General features: G+C 38.2%; 1 protein-coding gene across 1 annotated transcript; it reads right to left on the minus strand.

The window, feature by feature from the left end:
• Window positions 1-698: 698 nt before the first annotated feature.
• LOC123218899 lies at window positions 699-1,661 on the minus strand. The gene has a single exon (XM_044640551.1). It carries the CDS (start codon window positions 1,659-1,661, stop codon window positions 699-701), a length of 963 nt encoding a protein of 320 aa, XP_044496486.1.
• Between the last annotated feature and the right edge of the window lie 232 nt (window positions 1,662-1,893).

Genomic DNA, 1,893 nt, shown 5'->3' on the forward strand with positions numbered 1-1,893 from the left:
ATTGAAATCAATATAAAACCTATTTTCTAAATCAATCCTTTTTGGACAACGGATTCTAAATTAATTCAAAGCCCATTTCAAGAATCAAAAAGATAACCAAAGCTAACCCCTTTAATTAAAAAAAGCAATAAGAACATCACCTAATTGGTGAGGTTTAGTGGAAGTTACACCAGTCGATCATGGCAAGGTTTAATGGAAGTTGTGGTGGTCGAAGATGATGATGGCATAATAATAGGGCTATTGGGACAAGAGGTAGACGAGATGAAAATGGAATTGTTGTTGGAGAAATATAGTTCAACAATGTTTAATTTGGTGGGAAGGGTGATGATGGAGATTGGGCTTGACACAAATTTTATTGGTAAAAAATATGTATAAAATTTATGCATTTAGTATTGTGAAAATTTGATTTTAAACTAAATATATGAATTTATCTATTTAATAAATATATATGTGATCCTCGATTTTTTAAAAAAAGTTAATTACTCTTCAAGTAAAATACAATTTGAATACCTTAATAATGTTATTATATTATTGATTAATTTTGAATTAAAAATAATTTATCATCGAATTATTTAATATTAAATTATTTATATATTTAAATTATATAACAAAAATATATACAAATAACATTGCTCAGCAAGTATAAATAAAAACACTCAACTAAATATAAATTATAATTTGATTGATTTCATTTATCTTTATAGAAAAATGAAGCATTCTAAGGAGACAAGTGGATTTTCAAGTGACTCTTTTGTTCTTGAATTAGTATTACTTTTGCTGTTATTATTATTACTTGGCCGCCTGTGCTCCATTTTACTAGGGCTTTCAATTTTTCTGCTATTAAGGCCACCATTTTGAACCGATTCACTCTTGGCCCGACCCGGAGACTGGCCTGTTCTTCTTCCAGATGGGCTCCGACCCATTGCTGCAGATCTAGTTGCAGCCGGTGATCTGGACCTTCTTCCGGAGCTTTCACCCGGGTCTCTTCTTCCTCTTCCGATTGATTGATTTGGAACCCGACCCGGTTCGTCTCTGCTACTCTGGACCAACCTCATTGACCCGGTCGGGTTTCTTTTACCTGGTGATTGGTCGAATTTTCGGGTGGGTGATTGAGTCACAACCCGGTTTCTTTTGACCCCGAAATCTCGGCTCCTCTGCGGTGCCAACTTCGCTGGAGATCTACTGTTCGTCATTCGGTGTCGTTTCATCACTTGTTGATCTTCTTCATCGTCTCTTCCATCGGTGATATTTGTAGCAGTCGAAATGCTCTCGCTCAAGCTCAAGCTACAAACTTCACAAACTTCAGACATATTCTCTTCATTCACATTCTTCAACTCTTGCTTTTTCACCAAGTTCTTGTTCTCATGTAGTTGAAGCTGGTGATTTTCTTGGATCTTGGTGAAGACTGCTGGTTTCTGAGTGAGAAAGTTGTTTTCGTGAGCTTCTTGTGTAACGTTGGTGGTGAAATTGGGGTCGGGTTTAGGTTTGGGTTTGGGCGTTTCGGAGAGAACTTCTTTTACGGTTTCTTCCTCCACCGACGGTGGAGGCGCTCTACTCTCGTGACTGAAAGCTTTCAACTTTGAAGGCCCATTAGATCCCGCTTTCACCAGCTCATCTTTTTTTGAAATCGAAGAAGCTTCACAGCTGACACAACAACCCATTTCTTTCGTGTATGCAACAGCAATCTCTGTACACTCTACCACTACTAATGAAAAACAGCTGAGTTGACGTGAAGAACGGAATGCCTTAGAGTTAATAGCGGCGGAGGACGGTGGTTTTCAAGCGAAGGTTTGGGCAAGTGTTTTTCTTGCAAGTTAACACGCGGGACAGCTTCAAGAACCAGAAGTGTGGCGAGGCGGGGCAGTTAAGGAAGCGAAGTCAGTGAAATGCATT

This window comes from Mangifera indica, chromosome 6 (assembly GCF_011075055.1).
Source record: "Mangifera indica cultivar Alphonso chromosome 6, CATAS_Mindica_2.1, whole genome shotgun sequence".
NCBI lineage: Eukaryota > Viridiplantae > Streptophyta > Magnoliopsida > Sapindales > Anacardiaceae > Mangifera > Mangifera indica.